Source organism: Mustela nivalis (genome assembly GCF_964662115.1).
Source record: "Mustela nivalis genome assembly, chromosome: 1".
Classification (NCBI taxonomy): domain Eukaryota; kingdom Metazoa; phylum Chordata; class Mammalia; order Carnivora; family Mustelidae; genus Mustela; species Mustela nivalis.
The window spans coordinates 122653177-122670696 of NC_139020.1; the positions used below are offsets into that span (position 1 = coordinate 122653177).

Genomic DNA, 17520 nt, shown 5'->3' on the forward strand with positions numbered 1-17520 from the left:
GCTGCCTTCAGCTCAGGTCATGATCTCAGGGTCCTGGGATCGAGTCCCGCATTGGGCTCTCTGCTCAGCGGGGAGCCTGCTTCCCTCTCTCTCTCTCTGCCTGCCTCTCTGACTACTTGTGATTTCTCTCTGTCAAATAAATAAATAAAATCTTTAAAAAAAATAAATTTCCCTTTTGGAAATCATATGATGATCAACATTCCCCTATATAAATCTTTGTGCATATTCCTTGTTATTTTCTTAAGGTTAAGTGCTGAAGGAGAGGGAAAGTATGTTCTTAAGGCAACTTTTGCTAAATTAATGTTCATGATCTTTTTATTCTCAGGCAGCTGGCTTTTCAGATACCCCTGTTCTTCTTTTTCATACTATCTCAAATCACTTTGTTAACCCAAATTAATTTTCACTACATCTAAAAATTGCTTGTTTCCAAAAAGTCCAATCTGGGGAAAACCATATCTCATTTCAGAGACAGACTTAGAGTTTTAATAATGATGCCATCTATCTAATAGGAGCTAAAGGTACTTTGAAAAGTAACAAATGTTCAAGTACTATTGGTGTCTTTTTCATTAACCTGTAACTCTTGGTTTATAAGTATGTGGTTTAGTTAGAATGTTCTCTTACAATTCATTCTTTTTTATTAATCTTAGAAAAGTTAAAGCATCCATGCACTTGAAGCAATCTTGGCTGAAATTTTCCTTCATAATACATGCTGCTTTTTTTTTTTTCATTTGAAACTTAATACTTTGCTGTGTTTCTGAACAAAGTGAACTTCAAACTACAATTATCTTCACTATGTTCAACTCCTCTCTGATGGCTGTCAGGACCCATTGATATGTTTTTTTTGTATCAATAATCACTGTGCACGTACTATTTCGTATTCTGCTTCTGTTACTCTACTGATCTCGTGTTTACATATGCATGAGTCAGGACTGCCCAAATAGTTATTTTCAATGGCAATCATAGTTCACGTTTATGGAGCTGTCAGGCCAGGCAGTATGCTAAGCACTTTGCACTATCACATTTCATCCTCACAACAACCCATCTGAGCTGGGTGCTGTTATCTTCATTTTCCAACTTGGGAAAACTGAGGGTCGGGGAGGTTAAGTCACTTGCCCCTGGTCAGTGTCCAATGGAAGTGGCAGAACTGGTCTCAGCCTGAGGTGTGGCTGATTGCGTAGGCGAGGAACGGTGCTCCACTCACTTTTTCACTGAAACTGGCCACCCTTTTCGTGGACCCCACAGAGAAGCAGAAGAAGCCGGAACAGCCAGTGGAGGAGGTGTTGGAAGAGCTTCGGGCCAAGCTAAAATGGACCCAAGGAGAGCTGGAAGCCCAGAGGGAGGCGGAGAGGCAGCGGCAGCTGCAGGTGGGCATGGAGAGGAGGCACCGGGGAGAGCTGCTTGTGGACTACCCAGGAGACCCATGGGGCACCTGTCTCCCACAGGACCAGAAGTCTGGCTGGTTTTTTGCTGCTGGGAGTTGGCACCAGGGTGGCATCTTCCTGAGTGTGGCAAATGATTTTAGGTTGTCTGGGAAGGAAAACTCAATTATTTTTCCAGATCTGTACGACCAAATGTAAAGCGGAGAATTTCACTTTCCTGCCTTTTCTGGCACCCTGTGAGGGCATTTGGACCAGAATGTTAGCTTCTTACTTTACCTGGCTGGTTCGCTTTTTTGAGAACAAAGACTGGATAAACTCCAAAGTCCAGTTTCAGGGATGCACTTAGTAGATAATTGTAGAATGAAGATATGTAAACTTGCCTCACTCCTTCCTTCATGTAGTCATTCTTCATTCATTTCCTCATTTTATCATTCCTCGTTTATCGAGCGTCAACTATGCCTCGAACAAAGAGAGAGAAAAGACAGGGTCCCTATCCTCAAGGGTCTTTACAGTTCAGATAAGACTTGTCCTGCTCCATGACCAAACGATGGGGACTGTGGTAATGAATGTTCTTTGGGTCTCCATAGTGACTTGCCCAGACAAGGAGCCCTAGCATTTTCTCAATCAATATTTGCCATAATGTGGAATTAATGAGTCTATTGTTCTTGCTTTTCTTTCCAGGAAGCAGAGATCACCCGTCAGAAGGAAATAGAAGCTAAGAAAGAATTTGATGAATGGAAAGAAAAAGAGCGGGCCAAGCTATATGAGGAAATAGACAAGCTAAAAAAATTATTTTGGGATGAATTTAAAAGTGTTGCCAGCCATAACTCTGTGCTAGAAGAGGTACCAACACAAAAGCATTGAAAGTTCTTTTGCTAAAAAGCTGTTTATTCTCAAAATTTATTTCTTAGTTTGTACTAGTTTTATTTCATCTGCCATTTGGGCTAATATAATGTGAGGCCGGGTAACAGAGGCCGGTGCCAGGAATCGAATCCCTGTTCTGTCACATATTGGCTGTGTGACCTTAGGTGAGTTACTTAACCTTCTTGTGCCTCAGTTTCTTTTCTGTAAGATAGGCTGCTGAAAGGGCTACATTAGCACATAGACAGCACTTAACATTGTCTGGTATGTAGTAAGAACTTCCCAGACATTATCTTTATTTTTGCAAAGGGCTGTCTTTCATCACTGGACAAGCGATGAGGCGGAATTTAAATGAATGCAATTTTCTCCCAGCAAATTGTGAGTTGAGTGCTGCTTACCTGCCAGGCATTCTGCTGGGGTCTGTGGAGATCACACATAATAATAAGATTTACTGACTGTAGTTACTGGTTTCCAGCTCCTGTATGGGTCACTTTATATATAGACATTAACTTTTAATCCTCACAACAACAAAACAACCATAACATTCTCAAAGTAGGTACAATATCCGTTTACTTATTTCTTTTTTAAAGTTCCTTAAAAGAAAGCTATTATCATTCCTCCTTTGCAGGAGAAGACATTGAGGCCCCATGTTATGGGGTCACACAGCTACTAAGAGGTAGACCTGGGATTTGAACTTGACTTATGAAACTTCAAAGCCTCTGCTCTTCTACTGGGTCTACTGTCAGGTTTCTTCAGGAAAACCTTATTGTAGGTTATTATCCCTGGACTGTATCTTCCCATATAAGCCTGTATGACTGTATGGCTGAAAATGTTTTGAGGAGAAATATGTTCAGAATATATTTAGCTCTAATTATTGGTCCTGCTAGCATCAAGGAGAATATATATATATATATATATATTTTTTTTTTGTTTGTTTGTTTGTTTCTGTTTTTGTTTTTGAAAATGAACTGTCTGATCGCATTTCTCACAATCATTCTATGTTTTGCTAAAGAAACACCTGGACAACTTTTCCAGGAGGAGATCGTTATAGGTTATGCGTGGGATCTTGGGTGGTCCATCATCTCAATCTGAGATGGGAAGTCATGGATGGGGAAGGCTTGGGGTTGAGATGATGTGTGTGTGTGTGTGTGTGTGTGTGTGTGTGTGTGTGTGTTTATCTCTAGTGACCCAAGTCCTCCCATCCTAAATGTTCCCGCATGTGGTCAGGGATGATTTGTGGGCGACAAGATGCCACTCTACCCCATGGAGCTCATGCTCTTACCAACTCTGTGCTCATCATTCCTGAGCTCACCCACACCCCTGCTGACTCCCATTCCTCCCCCAACATGGTGTTAGCTGACTAGACATTTGATAGATAGGTATTGGTTTGAATTTGGAGTTATTGTTCAGAAACCACCTCAGAGGGTTCCTTCAGTTCAGAAATTTGAAGTTTTGATAAATAAGGACATAATTCTTACCGTCCATGGTTTCTTTTTAACTTGGATCACATTTTCCTAAACCAGAACATCATTTTTTTGGTCTTTCCTCTATAGGATTGCTTATGCTATGTTTTTGTGTCCGTATGTCGCCCCCATCTCCTCTCAAGTGACATTTTATTATAGGAACCAAACTGGATACACACATCTCAGTGTATTTGGATAATTATTTTGTTAGTTTTTCTTCTTATTTGGGGGAGAAAAAGATAAGATTTCATTTACCATGGGAATAAATAACACAGTAAAACTGTCTGTCTCATTACACAAGAAAAGATTCCCCTTGGTGTTAGGAGGGCCAATGAAAGAGAAATACTTCTTGAAGATGTTTCTCCTCAAAATTTTCTCTTTGATACCAAGGCCTGTGAGCTTACTTTGGCTAAGTTGCCTGATTGCAGAGAGAACTTGAGAGATGATGTAGGGTAAATCCAGCTGCCAAAGGAGTCCCTAGTTGAATGGAAATTGCCATGAAGGTTTGTGATGCCGAGAAATCCTGCTCTCTGGTTGTCTAAACATCGGTGTGAAGACAGTAATGACACATCAGAAGCTGAGGGTTGCACATACACTTGAAAAAGCATTTTACTCTATGATAATACTCAATTAGAAATGGTTAAGATTTTACCTGATACTGCTTTAGCAGTCTAGAAGAGTTGAAGAATGGTAAGTTAAACTCAGGGACGTGCAGTTCTTTAAAGCTTTAATGGGGGGGCTTGTGAGTTTGGTATGGTAATAGAGATGGAGATAATTTGCTTTTGTGACTGCAGAAGTGGTATGTTTAAAAGTGTAACCACAGGTGGCAAGGCCTGTTCTCTTGGATCCCCCTTTCTGTGCCTTTTCCTTCAGATTACACACTGCACGCTCAGGAATCACTAGGTATTGGTGACACCACTCCAAGCCAGGCAAAGCCAGGCCTTCTTGGTGACAGCCAGCAGTTTTTGATGGGAAGAGGGACAGGAGTGTTCAGGGAATGGTCGGTCCAGAGTGCATGAGACCCTCCCAAAGCCTCTAAGAGTCTAATTCTCTTCAGCGTATTCAAGACTGAGGAGGAAATGGGGGCAGAAATGTCTGGTGAGCTTTGGGCTTTGGGGACAGTTGAATTTCAGTGCAGTTGAAATTCTGCTCTTGAATTCTTTTTGTCCATGGGCTCCTGCTTCTCCTGCGTAAGCACTGAGCTCTTAGGGGAACCCTCGTGGAGGGGAATGCAGACTTGTGTGAATATATATAGGCACATAGATGTCCGGTGAAGACAAGCTGGAGTTTGTGGTGGGATGTGGTGGGCCCTTCTGACCGTATAAAAGACAACATCAAGATTAGATCTTCATCTGAATAAAATTGGGCCCTGACTTTTCAGAAACTGCAGGTGCTGCAGTCCTACAGTGTGGTGGAGTCCAATCTCGGGTCACTGCGGGATGAGGAGTCTGAGGAGCGACTCAGGCAGACTCAGGAGCTCCAGGTCCTGAGAGAGAAGATGGATATTCAGGTGAGCTGAGGGCTCTTGCCCTTTTCCCCACAGCCAGCCATATTGTTTTCAACAAAGTCTCTCAGTTTTGCTCTTGGCTTTATGGAAGTTGGAAGACATTAGGTTTTTGTTTTGTTTTGTTTCTGTTTTTTTTAACCTTTAAAATGTTTGAATTCATGCACAGTAAGAAAATTTTACATTTTACATATACATATATGTGCACATATGCAGATAGACCTATGTTGATGTGTTCATGTATGTACAAATAAAATGGAAATATATTTTATACAAAATAATATTTATCTTCTCTATGCATTATGCAGTTTGATATTTTCTATTTTATTATTATTATTATTATATTATGTTCAGTTAGCCATTGTATAGTACATCATTAGTTTTTGATGCATTGTTCAGTGATTCATTAGTGGCTTATAACACCCAGTGCTCGTCACAGCACATGCCCTCCTTAATACCCATCACACAGTTACCCCCCCTCCCTCCTCCCCCCTGAAACCCTCGGGTTGTTTCCTGGGGTCCACAGTCTCTCATGGTTCATCTCCCTCTCTGATTTCTCCCACTTTGGATTTCCTTCCTTTCCCCTGTGGTCCTCTATGCTATTGCTTATGTTCCATATATGAGTGAAACCACATGATAATTGTCTTTCTCTGCTTGACTTACTTCACTTAACATAATTGTCTCCAGTTCCATCCATGTTGATGCAAAAGTTGGGCATTCATCCTTTCTGATGGCTGAGTAGTATTCCACTGTGTATATGGATTACATCTTTTTTATCCATTTGTCTGTTGAAGGGCATCCCAGCTCCTTCCACAGTTTGGGTATTGTGGACATTGCTCCTGTAAACAATGGGGTGCATATGCCCCCTTTTTTCACTACATCTATATATTTGGGGTAAATATTCCGTAGTGCAATTGCTGGGTCATAGGGTAGCTCTATTTTCAACTTTTTGAGGAACCTCCATGCTGTTTTCCAGTGGCTGCACGAGCTTGCATTCCTACCAACAGTGTAGGAGGTTTCCCTTTCTCCACATTCTCATCAACAGTTGTTTCCTGTCTTGTTAATTTTTGCCATTCTGACTGGTGTAAGGTAGTATCTCATTGTGGTTTTGATTCATATTTCCCTGATGGCTAATGATGTTGAGCATTTTTTCATGTGGAAGACATCAGGTTTTACCTTTGCAGACCTTCTGCCGATACATGAAAGCATGGGATCAGATTCTTAGGGTTCTCAGGTGAGGCTGGTATACACATGGGGGCAATATCAGGTTTGCTTGGCATCTTTTCAAAATACATACAGTTATGTCCCTTACTGGGTACCTTCACCCTCATTTTGGTTCCAACCCAGTTGAAAACAACTCTAAGGAAGTGTGACAGTCTCCTGTTTTGAAGGCATTTCCAGTGGATCTTGTTGGTGATGGTAAATATCCAACAACCACTCTCTGGACCGAAAAAAGCTTTAATTTGTAGCAGTTGCCATTGTCCATGGTGTAAGTTTTCCCACCCAGGCCGATTTCATGCTGCCGCTGGGAGGCCCCTGGGTGTGGAGTTGGAGAGGCTGGCACCCAGTCTGCTTTCTTGAGGCTGCAGGAGGTGGCTCCGGCCACCACTGGAGGAATCTTACAACGGTCCAGCTACATTTGGTCTGTGTCACTGATTGCTCCAGGACAAGGAAGGACCTGATCACTCTATCAGATTGTGCTTCTGCTTCTGCTTGCTAAGATTGTTAAGAAAGAGTTTAAAGTCTAACTGAGATTGGTAAATTGTTTTTACTACTTGATGTTTTACAGGTTTCACTTTAAGAAATGACCTCTGTTCTCTTCATTTGCCTCCTTGTCTATGGATTTCCTTACCAATTTGAGAGTTTCTATGATATATGGAACTTAACCCAAACTTTTCTTGCTCTTGTGGTTATTTAATTTTTAAAAATGATTTTATTTACATACTTGTCAGAGAGAGAGAGAGAGAGAGTGCATAAGCAGGGAGAGCAGCAGGCAGAGGGAGAAGCAGGCTCCCTGCTGAGCTGGGAGCCTAATGCTGGACTCAATCCCTGGACCTTGGGATCATGGCATGAGCCAAAGGCAGATGCTTAACCGACTGAGTCACCCAGGCGTCCTTGTTCTTGTGGTTGTTTCCCCCACAATATTGTGCCTCCAGTTTTGTTGGCCATATGAAATTAATAATGTTTATGTGGTCAAAATGATCAAATTATCAATGTTTTGTATATGGCCTCTCAGAGGTTTAAAAAGAAAATGTTTCTGTGTTTCCTTTAAGGCTTTATTTATTTATTTATTTATTCCTTCATTCATACGTCCCTCTTTATTAAGGTATGATTGGCATGTAAGAAGTTGTGCATATTTGGTGTACATGACTCAGTGAGTTTGGGAATAAGTATTTACCTTTGAAACCATCACCACATCAGGGCACAGTCATATCTATCACCTCCCAAAGTTTCTTCCCACCCTCTTTATTATTATTATTATTTTATTTGTGTGTGTGGTGATAACACAACATAAGATCTACCTTCTTAGCTAATTTTAAATATACAACATATCTTGTAGAACAAACCTTGTACCCTTTGACCATAACCTTCCCACTTTCTCCTCATCTTAACCCCTGGCAACTACCATTCTCTCTCTGTTTCTATGAGTTTTAGATTCCACAAGTAAGTGAGATCATACAGTGTTTGTCATTCTTATCTGGTTTATTTCACATAGTGTAACGTCCTCTAAGTTCATTCATGTTGATGCAGGATTTCCTTCTTTTTTAAGACTGAATAGTATTCCAGTGTATGTATGTACCATGTTTGCTTTATTATTCATCTATCAGTGGATTATTAGGTTTCCCTGTTTTGGCTATTGTGAATAATGCTGCAATGGACATGGGAGGGTATCTCTTTGAGATCCTGATTTCAGTTTTTTTGCGTCAGTATCAAGAAGTGGGGTTGTTGGATTACATGTTAGTTCTGTTTTTAATTCTTAAAAAATTTTTATTTATTTATTTATTTGTTTGAGAAAGAGAGAGAGGGCATTTGCAAGAGAGGGGAGGTGCAGGGGAAGAGGTACAAACAGACTGTACTCAGAGCACAGAGCCCGTTGTGGAGCTCATCTCATGACCCTGAGCTGAAATCAAAAGTCAAATGCTTAACTGACTGAGCCACTGAGGCACCCTTAAATTTTTTTTTTAATAACAGAAAAACAAACAAGTTTATTAACAAATACATTTCATGTCTACCTGGGAGATACCAGGGGAAATGAGTAAGTCTATTTTTAATTTTTGAGGTACTTCCACTCTGTTTTTCATAATAACTACACCAATTTATATTCCCTCCAGTAGTGTATGAGGATCCTCTTTTCTTCACATCCTCACCAACACTTGTTTTATATATCTATCTATCTACCTATATCTATTTTAATAATAGCCATCTTGCAGGTGTAAGGTGTGGTATCTCATTGTGGTTTTATTTACATTTTTGTGCTCACTAATGTCTAATGTTGTAGGCCTTCTTTGGGGAAATGTCTATTCAGACTCTTTGTCTATTAATTTTTTTTTTCTTTTTGTACTGAGGTATAGAAGTTCCTTATATTTTGGATGTGAGCTCCCTATCAGATACGTGGTTTGCAAAATATTTTTTCACATTCCATAGGTGGTTCTCCTTTTGCGTGGAATGTTCTGTATATGTCTGTCTTGCCCATTTGGTATATACTGACATTCGAGTCTAGTGTTCCCTTTTGGTTTTCTGCATGGATGATCTTTCCGTTGTTGAAAGTGGGCCATTGAAGCCTCATACTCTTACTGTATTGCTATTTCTCCCCTCAGTTGTATTAATATTTGCTTTATATGTTTAGGTGCTCTGATTTTGGATGCTTCTATATTTACAATTGTTATATTGATGAATTAACCACTTTATCATTATATAGTGACTATTCTCTTGTAACAGTTTTTTACTTAAAGCCTTTGACAGAGTTATAGCTATCCCATTCTCCTGGTTGTGGTTTGCATGAAATATCTTTTCCTATCCCTTCAGTTTCAGCCTATGTGTGTCCTTGAGATGAATCTCTTGTAGGCAGCCTACAGCTGGATCTTATTTTTCTAATCCATTCAGTCACTCTGTGTCTTTTGATTGGAGGACTTGGTCCATTTAAATTTAAAGTAATTAATGGTGAGTAAGGACTTACTATTGCCATTTTGTTAATTGTTTTCAGACTGTTTTGTAGTTACTTTGTTCCTTTCCTCCTCTCTTGCTGCCTTCCATTTTGATGTGATGGTTTTATTTTGTAATGGTATGCGTTGATTCCTTCACTTTTTGCATATTTGCTATAGGTTTTTTGTGGTTAGTGTGAGATTTACATAAACCATCTTATAGTACAGCAGTCTATTTTAAGCTGATAATAACTTAATATTGGTTGCAGGTAAATACTTCTCCTCTTACACCTCCTGGTGTCTACAAACCAGCCAGTCGGATCTGTGGATGGTTGTTGAGATCCCCATGCTGGGCGCCACAGGCTGATTTGGCTCTGCCCTGTCCCCCAGTTCTGAGGGCGGGGGAAAGAAGTGGGCCTCCTGGGCAGCACCCCATGAGGCTGGGGCGGTGGGTGCTCACTTGCTGTCACTTTCCTTCATAGGAAAAATTGCAGGCTGAGGGGGTGTCTCTTTAGGCATCAAACTGTGCCTCCTTGGGGAGAGCTGAGGCAGGTAAAGTGAAACTTCTCTGGACTGCATCTATTCTCAGGTTTATTTTTTATTTTTTATTTTTTTTTGTTTTCCTCTTTTGAAGTGTCAGAAACTCTCAGCTGGGTTCCTGGGCTCCCACAGAGGAATCCGCACCTGTGGGTGATTTGAGAGCTGGAATTTCTTATGGTACCGTTTTACTAATATCACTTCCAATTTTTAAGTTTAAATCTTTGACCCACCTAAAATTTATTTTGGTTTAAGATATGAAATAAAGATTCAAGTTCATATATTTTTTTCCAGGTAGTTAACCACCTGTTTGAACTCCATTTGTCAATAATCTATTTCCCCCATAGTAAGATTCTATCCCCCACTACCCCCCAGTCTTTGTCTGGGCTTTCTGTTCTTTTTACTACTCTGCCTAATCATGGGCCAGCACTTTTTAATTCCTGTAGCTTTGTAGTACATTCTGATATCCAGAGTCCTGTTTATCTTTTTCAGAAAGCAGAATGGAAGAGAAAAATGAAGGAACTTCAGGGAAAGCATGCAGCTCAGAAGCAAGAGGTAACTCTGGGTGGTCAGGGGGAGCTGGGTTTCCTGAAACCTCCTCTTACCCTACGGCACACCCATCCTCTATCACTAGCCCCCTCAAACTGACCAGTATTTGGTTGCTGATGGTGTTCCTGGTGGCTGACCCCAATCAATCCCCAGAAGGGGTCAGCCACCCAAACAGCAGCCTCCCTGGCCCAGAGTCAGGGCCTCTGGGACTTGTCTTCTGTGGTCCCCTATGCAGGGACCCCTTCAGGCCATCCACAGAGACCAGGCCTGGAAACCTTAGATGCATTGTCTGGTCATTTCATGTTTGCGCTCTTCCTTGAAACCCCACCCAGGAGAGAACCTCAGCCATCATTCAAGGGGAGCCCACATGGAAAGGGTCAAATACTGAGATCGGGGAATAGGGAGCAGCAGGCCTCAGGATGAGAAAACAGCTCCTATGAAAATGCCCCTGAGGAGGAAGCAAGTTGAGGAGGAAGCTGGTTATCAGAAGCTCCAGGTACTACCTACAGAAAGCCCAGAAGAGGCAGGTGCTCAGATCAGAGGCCAGCACTCCCATTTCCAGTAATTCCCATCTGATGGGTTTTTTAAAAAAGATTTTATTTGTCTATTTAACAGAGAAATCACAAGCAGACAGAGAGGCAGGCAGAGAGGGAGAGAGGGGAAAGCAAACTCCTGGCCGAACAGAGAGCCCAATGTGGGACTTGATCCCAGGATCCTGGGATCATGACCTGAGCTGAAGACAGAGGCTTTAACCCACTGAGCCACCCAGGAGCCCCGACCATCTGATGGTTTTATTTTATTTGAAACATCTTCAGATGGGAAATACGGTTTAATTTATTCCAAAAGTGGAAGAAACATATGAAGGCACACTCAGTACAATGTCTTTGTCTAAAGGCTGGCATTGAAATATATGGAGGTTCACTTCCACCCCAACTCTGTCTACCTGCCCCCATCACCCACCCCGTGGCTGTCTGTCCACTTGTACTGCTTTCTTGGGTGTTTTTCTAGAGTATCTTTATGCAAATAGAAAGAGTTTCATCTTCTATCTACTCTTACAACAGCACGGGACAGTATTTTCTTCACCTTCCGGTTTTTCCCTAAAAACACTATTGGATGACTCATGAATGGCCTCTGGTTATCTGACTGTCCTTCCGTGGGTGGTCATGCTGGACAGAAAGCCTGTTTGCCCTGATTGTAGGGGTCTGTATCCAATTCTCACTTCCCCTCAAGCACAGCTTGGAAATATGCCCAAACTGGAAAGTAGTCCATCCTGTTAGAAGCTACCTGCCCAGGTCTGGAAGCCCCCACCCCACTTCAGGTGAAACTGCAGCCAGCATGTGCCTCCAGGAGCAGGCCCTGCAGCTCCCGGGCACTCCGAGGTTGCTGCGACACCTGACTGACTGAGTCCCCTGTGCCCACCAGCTGCAGGAGCAGAACGAGATGCTCCGGGCCTCCCTGTCTCAGGATCAGAGGAAAGCAGCTGCCCGGTCCCAGCGCCAGATCAGTGCTCTCCGCGCCCAGCTCCAGGAACAAGCCAGGCTCATTGCCTCCCAGGAGGAGATGGTAGGTCTGTCCCTCCTCCTTGCCAGGCCCTGGGGCCCCTAGGCCTCTTCTCTGTGAGGATCTCCTTTGATTCTCCGGACTCACTGGCAGTGGTCTCATTAACGAGGCTCTCTCAGGAGAGAAAAGAATGATGAAGCTGCGGCTGTCTCTTTCCAGGCTGAAGATAGCCCTGTTGTCCGGAGGGCCTGAGCTAAGTTCACACTAACACCAGACACTGTCTAAAGGCTGGCACCTGCTTGATACTTGGTATATTACTTCATTTAAACCTCACTGCTGCCCTTCAAGGCAGACATTGGCTTCCTCCCATCTTCCTTTGACAGATGATGGAACAGGCTGGAGAAGCAGGTGCCTCCCTCAAGTCCACAGAGCATACCCTATAAGAGCCAGTGTGGGGATTCAGCCCTGGCCAGGCAGTGCACTGCAAAACTTGGGCTCTTTTCATTGTGTTCTCAGACATCTTTTCCTGGTCAAAACACTTGTCCTAAATTAATGGACGCTGAAGATGTTGTCACACAAATTAGTATGGTGTGACATAGCACCTCTCTCCTAGAGCTGACCCCTTGACCTACTGCTAACTCTCTGCCCAGTCTGGGCTCAGCTCCCCCTTTTGAGTTGCAAGTCAGGGGACAGGTGTCTCTGCCATCAGAGGGGCCCCTCTGTGGCTTCAGGGCCTTGCCTTGCTTCTGAAACCCCCTCCACACAGATTCTCTGAGCAGAGCACCTCCTGTCACTATCTAGTTCAGTCTTCTTGTTCCCACTCCTTGGTTTTTGTGTTTTCAGTTCTCCCAGCTGTACTTCACTCGGGTAATGGATCTGACCCTCTCTTCTGCTTTTCATTTTACTGGGCCTCCCGCCACTTAGCTCTTCACTGCTCTGGCCACCTCAGGTCCAGTCTGGAAATTTCTTCCTTCTGTTACCCAGGACTCCTGTTTGCAGATATTTCACTAGGGAGCCCATTGGCTAAACCTGGATTTAGAATAGATCGGTAGGGGTTTATTTGTATTGTAACATCAAAAGAGGTGACAGTTGATGGCCTTGATTTAGCAGCAAAATTATGTCATTGAAAATCCAAACTCAGTTTTTCTTTTTTATCATCCTCAGTGGGTTGACTTTTGTTTTCATGTTTGACCCTTATCATTACAAGATGGCTGCCATAGCCCCAACCATCACAAGCATATTCAGTAGAAGAAGTTGATGAAAAGGCCCCTTCCTCAGACTTTTGCTTATATTTTATTGGTCAGAGCTGTATTACATGGGCAACCGTAGCTGCAAGGAAGGTTAGAAGGCAAATAATTAGTTTTAGAGTCTCTAGAATAGAGGTAGGCAAAGAAAGAAGTGGTTGGAAATTGGCATTGGATGTGTCATTCATCAGTAGATAATAAAAAACAACTGAAGCTTAAGCAGAAGAGGAAATTTGTCTTAAGGATAGACAGGGTGTCTCAGAAAGTTCAAGGCAGGAGAGCAGCTGAGTCTGGGATTAACTAGAACGAGAGACATGAATGTGGTCAGGAGTTTTCCTTTGCTGTGTGTCTCTGTCCTTTTCTCTAGATCTGCTTAAACTTGTTCCTTTTATTCTGAAGATCAGCTTTTACATCATACCTACCCCATATGGCAATACAAATAAACAAGCAGCAAACAAACAAACAAACCCCAAACCAGTTGGCTGCCACTGGCTCTTGACTTCACATGTTTCCAATTCAGAGTTCTCTGCCCCAACCTAGACACTTGGCTATGGTTGTGGTATGCGGTCACGTTGTCACAGATGGCTGTCCCATGTGCAACTGTGTGGAAGGAGGATGAAGAGGCACCTTCTGGAAAAGGGAGGGCTCAGCAGTTTAATGACTGTCCAGCTCATGCCTCCTTCCGCCCAGGGGGCCCTCAGCTCATGTCCCCATGGTGGGGGGAGCCTGCCTCACCCTGGTTGTCCACCAAGTGTACCAGCAGTATTGCTGTATGCCTGTCCCACTCCACTCATGTGGGGCTCCTGCCTTTCAAATCACAGTCCCTCTCTGAAGAGGAGCATTCTTGCCTCCCCATCCTGGATGCTGCTGTTCAACCTCAGTGCCACCACCCCCCTTACATATGGATGGCAGGAGGCATACTGGGGGGTTGGGGCAGCGTTCTCCCAGTTCCTTCTAGTTCCCAGTGGGGGATATGGAAACTGACTGTCCCTTCTTTATGGTGCTGGGCAGGCCTACGGCACAGAGCAGGGTTCCCGGCTGCCTGTTCTGTTCTGTATCTTTGCAGATCCAGACCATGTCTCTCAGGAAGGAGGAGGGTAAGTTCTCATGGGGTGTTTTCTAATAGTCTTGGCCTGTTCTCTCTCCTGTCCCCCACCAGTCAGTTTATAGAATGAGGGGGTGGCAGTGAGAGCAGCTCCTGGGTCATGGGGTGTCAGGCTCGCTGGCTGGGTGAGGGAGGGCAAGAAGAGATCTGCTTCTGGGACAGACAGATGGATTCTGGCCTGGCCTGGTCTTCTCTGTGGGGTAGTGGAGACCCAGGGAGCAGTAGGATCCTGCGGGCAGTGACTGATGGAGCTTTTCACGAAAAGATTCTAATTCCTCATGCCTAGGGTTCGAGCCATCAACTTTGACCTTCCTCTCAGGGTGTAGCAAGTTGAATATGAATGTGGCCTGTCTAGAGTATGTGTAGTCTTCCTCTGGGTACCCTGGTGTGCTGCTGTGTGTTTCTTGTGTGTGTGAGTGTCTCATGGATGCAGGTGCTGGTGTCTAAAGGGAGCCAGTAACACACAGGAGACCGCCCCTGTGTGGAGGACCTTGGCCAGGCCCTTATGAAACCTGGCCCGTTGGACTCCCACTTCTTCTGTCCTGTCTCTTTAGCCACCTTTCTGCCTTTTCTTGCAAACCCACATGCCTGTCCCTAATCCCTGCCTCTAGGTCAGATGTTCCTTCCCCAGCTTGGCCAGCAGGTCAGCTGTGGCCTTGAACGTCCTGAGGGCTGGGGCTGGGATGTGTGTCGCCAAGCACTTTAGATTCATTGTCTCATTAGGTTGTCCCCACTACTTAATGTGGACCCAGCATTATCAGACTCATTTTTTAGATGAGGAGACTGGGGCTTGCTGAGGTTCTGGGACAGCCCCCACCCCCCCGCCCCCACCACGTGGGGTTGTGAAGGACCAGCAAAGGGCAAGCTGGGCTGGGAACTCTGGTCTTTCTGGCTCGAGCTGTCTGTGCTCATGACTGCAACTCCATCCGTCCTGCCTCTCCTGGTGAAGAAGCGACTGGAAGGCTTGCTCTTTCTGGCCCGCAATCATGTTGTGTTCTGCACTTTCCTCCAAGTCAGGGATGGTATCCGGGGCATTGGGGCCACTAACTGTTGGGCTCTCCTCAGGGACCTGCGAGGGCCTGAAGGCTGTGGTCACAGAAGAAGACTCTTCTGAGGAAGGTGAGGCCTGACTCTCTTTCCCCGGTGTCTAATGCAGGAGTCGTCCTGCATTAGATTTGTCCTCCTTGTCCAGTTTGTCTCTCCCTCACTGTGTCTGGCTACCAGAAGCCCGGGAAAGGGAAGTAGGAACATGAGACGAGTACTTTAAGCACCTTGTGTGTGCCAGGCAGGTTGCACACAGGCCTTAAGGTGCAATCTGATGGCTCACTGATGGGGAAGCCCAGAGAGGGCCAGCGACTTGCCTGGAGTCACAGAGCCGGCAGGTAGGCGGAGGCGGGATTCGGAAACTGCCTGGGCTCCCTCTACACAGTCGTGGGCACCTTCAGTCCGTTCGGTGGTGAGTCTGGTATGCAGAGAGAGCTCAAACAGATGATTTAGGGGATGCAAAGAAGAAGTGGAAAAAAAAAAATAGCAGTTTTCCTCTGACTGTGGGAGCTCCTGGGGGAGTTGGGGAGAAGAGCTCCCAGGAGAGATCAGGGAGTGCGCGCAGCTGACCTGCTGACCAGGGCCTGCCCTCTGGAGCTCGGCTCTGATATGACAAAAGTGACCCAACCAATGCACCCAGGAAAGGGTTTTATTTGTGTCACCAAAGAGTTCACCATGGGAATGTTTTTTTTTTAAAGATTTTTTATTTATTTATTTGACAGAGAGGAGGATCACAAGTAGACAGAGAGGCAGGCAGAGAGAGAGGAGGAAGCAGGCTCCCCGCTGAGCAGAGACCCCCGACACGGGCCCGATCCTAGGAACCTGAGACCATGACCTGAGCCGAAGGCAGAGGCCTAACCCACTGAGCCACCCAGGTGTCCCCGGAATTTTTTTTTTTTTTTTTTTAAGAACATTCTTTTTTTTTTTTTTTTTAAAGATTTTATTTATTTATTTGACAGAGAGAGAGAGACACAGCAAGAGAGGGAACACAAGTGGGGGAGTGGGAGAGGGAGAAGCAGGCTCCTCGCTGAGCAGGGAGACTGGTGTGGGGCTCGATCCCAGGATGCTGGGATTCACGACCCAAGCTGAAGGCAGACGCCCAACGGCTGAGCCATCAGGTGCCCCGGAATTTTGTTTTTTAATGTAATATTTCTTCCTTTACTTCTGAGACAGTGATCTATGCTCTTGGAAAAAAAGAAAAAAAAAAGTAAGCAAGCAAGTGAGCAAGCGAGCAAAAGGGTGTGTGTACAGTGAGAAGTATGTCTCCCTCCTGCTGGGCTATCCAGTTTCCACCCAGAGATCACACTGCTATGCTTTCTCATTTATCTTTCCAGAGATATTTGGTGCAGATATAAGCACATATGTGTATGCATTTTTTTCCTTTTTCCCAAATGGGATCATACTATACATACTACTCTGTATTTGGTTACTTTCTCAACAACTTATTTGGGAAATCATTTCCTGTCCCTTTATGTACAGTTGCTTCATTATTTTTGCAGGGCTTTACAGTATTCTGTTGGATGGGTGAACCAAAATTTATTTATCTGTTTATTTATTTAAATATTTTATTTATTTGACAGACAGAGATCATAAGTAGGCAGAGAAGCAGGCAGAGGGAGAGAGAGGAGGAAGCAGGCTTCCCACTGAGCAGAGAGCCCGATGTGGGGCTCAATCCCAGGACCCTGAGATCACGACCTGAGCCAAAGGCAGAGGCTTTAACCCACTGAGCCACCCAGGTGCCCCACCAAAATTTATTTAACTAGTCCTCTACTACTCCCCACCCCCATCCCGTGCACTTAACCTTGGAATTTAGAAGTACAAATTAGAGATGCATGTAACTTTGTTGGGGGAAGCTCTCTACTGAGTAACACAACACGTTACTGGACCTGCTGAGGTCCGTAGAGTGGAGGAACCAAATCCTTCCGCAGAGGCTGCCGATTCATGGAGAGCGGAGCTGAGGAGGGTGCTTTGGCTGACCCTACCCATCCCACTTGTCACACGAAGCTGGGGTCTCCCACACTGATCCACTGTGCTCTACCTCTTTGTATGCTGGCCTGCCTCTTCTAGTCCTGGATCAGCAGGAAAAATACCACTTGGGAACTTGTTAGAAAGGAAAGTTGTCAGATTCTCAGCCTTATCCCACATAAGCAGAGTCAGAAATTCTGGGGTGGGGTCCTGCAGTTTGCAATCTC

General features: G+C 44.4%; 1 protein-coding gene across 7 annotated transcripts in view; it reads left to right on the forward strand.

Moving 5' to 3' along the window:
• Window positions 1–17520, forward strand: part of DZIP1L (DAZ interacting zinc finger protein 1 like) — a 43045-nt gene that overhangs the window by 14875 nt on the left and 10650 nt on the right. For all 7 annotated transcript variants that reach the window (XR_014298865.1, XM_082683619.1, XM_082683618.1 and 4 more), the window contains 7 exons: window positions 1243–1364; window positions 2061–2222; window positions 5085–5213; window positions 10379–10441; window positions 11858–11998; window positions 14246–14276; window positions 15350–15403. Coding sequence is in view for 6 of the 7 variants with exons in the window: in XM_082683619.1 (XP_082539745.1) it covers window positions 1243–1364; window positions 2061–2222; window positions 5085–5213; window positions 10379–10441; window positions 11858–11998; window positions 14246–14276; window positions 15350–15403 (702 nt within the window). In the remaining variant the exon portion in view is untranslated. The remainder of the gene's footprint in view (window positions 1–1242; window positions 1365–2060; window positions 2223–5084; window positions 5214–10378; window positions 10442–11857; window positions 11999–14245; window positions 14277–15349; window positions 15404–17520) is intronic.